This window comes from Penaeus monodon, chromosome 33, assembly GCF_015228065.2.
Source record: "Penaeus monodon isolate SGIC_2016 chromosome 33, NSTDA_Pmon_1, whole genome shotgun sequence".
In the NCBI taxonomy this organism is placed as follows: Eukaryota; Metazoa; Arthropoda; class Malacostraca; order Decapoda; family Penaeidae; genus Penaeus; species Penaeus monodon.
Window position 1 is genome coordinate 10,499,957 of NC_051418.1, and position 256 is coordinate 10,500,212.

Below are 256 nucleotides of genomic sequence, written 5' to 3' on the forward strand. Positions count from 1 at the left end.
AATGAAAAAATCTCAATAATGATATAAAATCCTATGTAAAATCAACAATAATCAACAAAAAATAATAACCAACAAAAGCAGATATAATCAATAGCAAAAAACAGTGCCCTTTACTTGAGTATGTTGCTGGTGATTGTCAGGAGCCCAAAGGCCATGCAGCATCTGGGCATCCATTTTGCAAGAGAGACCGGCACAGCTGGTTCCTCCAGCTACACCTTCCTGGGCCCGTTCACAGTTGCCAACCAAACTACAGTCT

The 256-nt window shown here is 40.2% G+C and overlaps 1 protein-coding gene across 1 annotated transcript in view; it reads right to left on the minus strand.

Annotated features, from left to right (window-relative positions):
• Positions 1-256, minus strand: part of LOC119594003 (exportin-T-like) — a gene marked incomplete in the record, with an annotated part of 14,234 nt that overhangs the window by 9,387 nt on the left and 4,591 nt on the right. Inside the window, 1 exon segment of the mRNA XM_037943030.1 lies at positions 115-254. Coding sequence (XP_037798958.1) covers positions 115-254 — 140 coding nt within the window.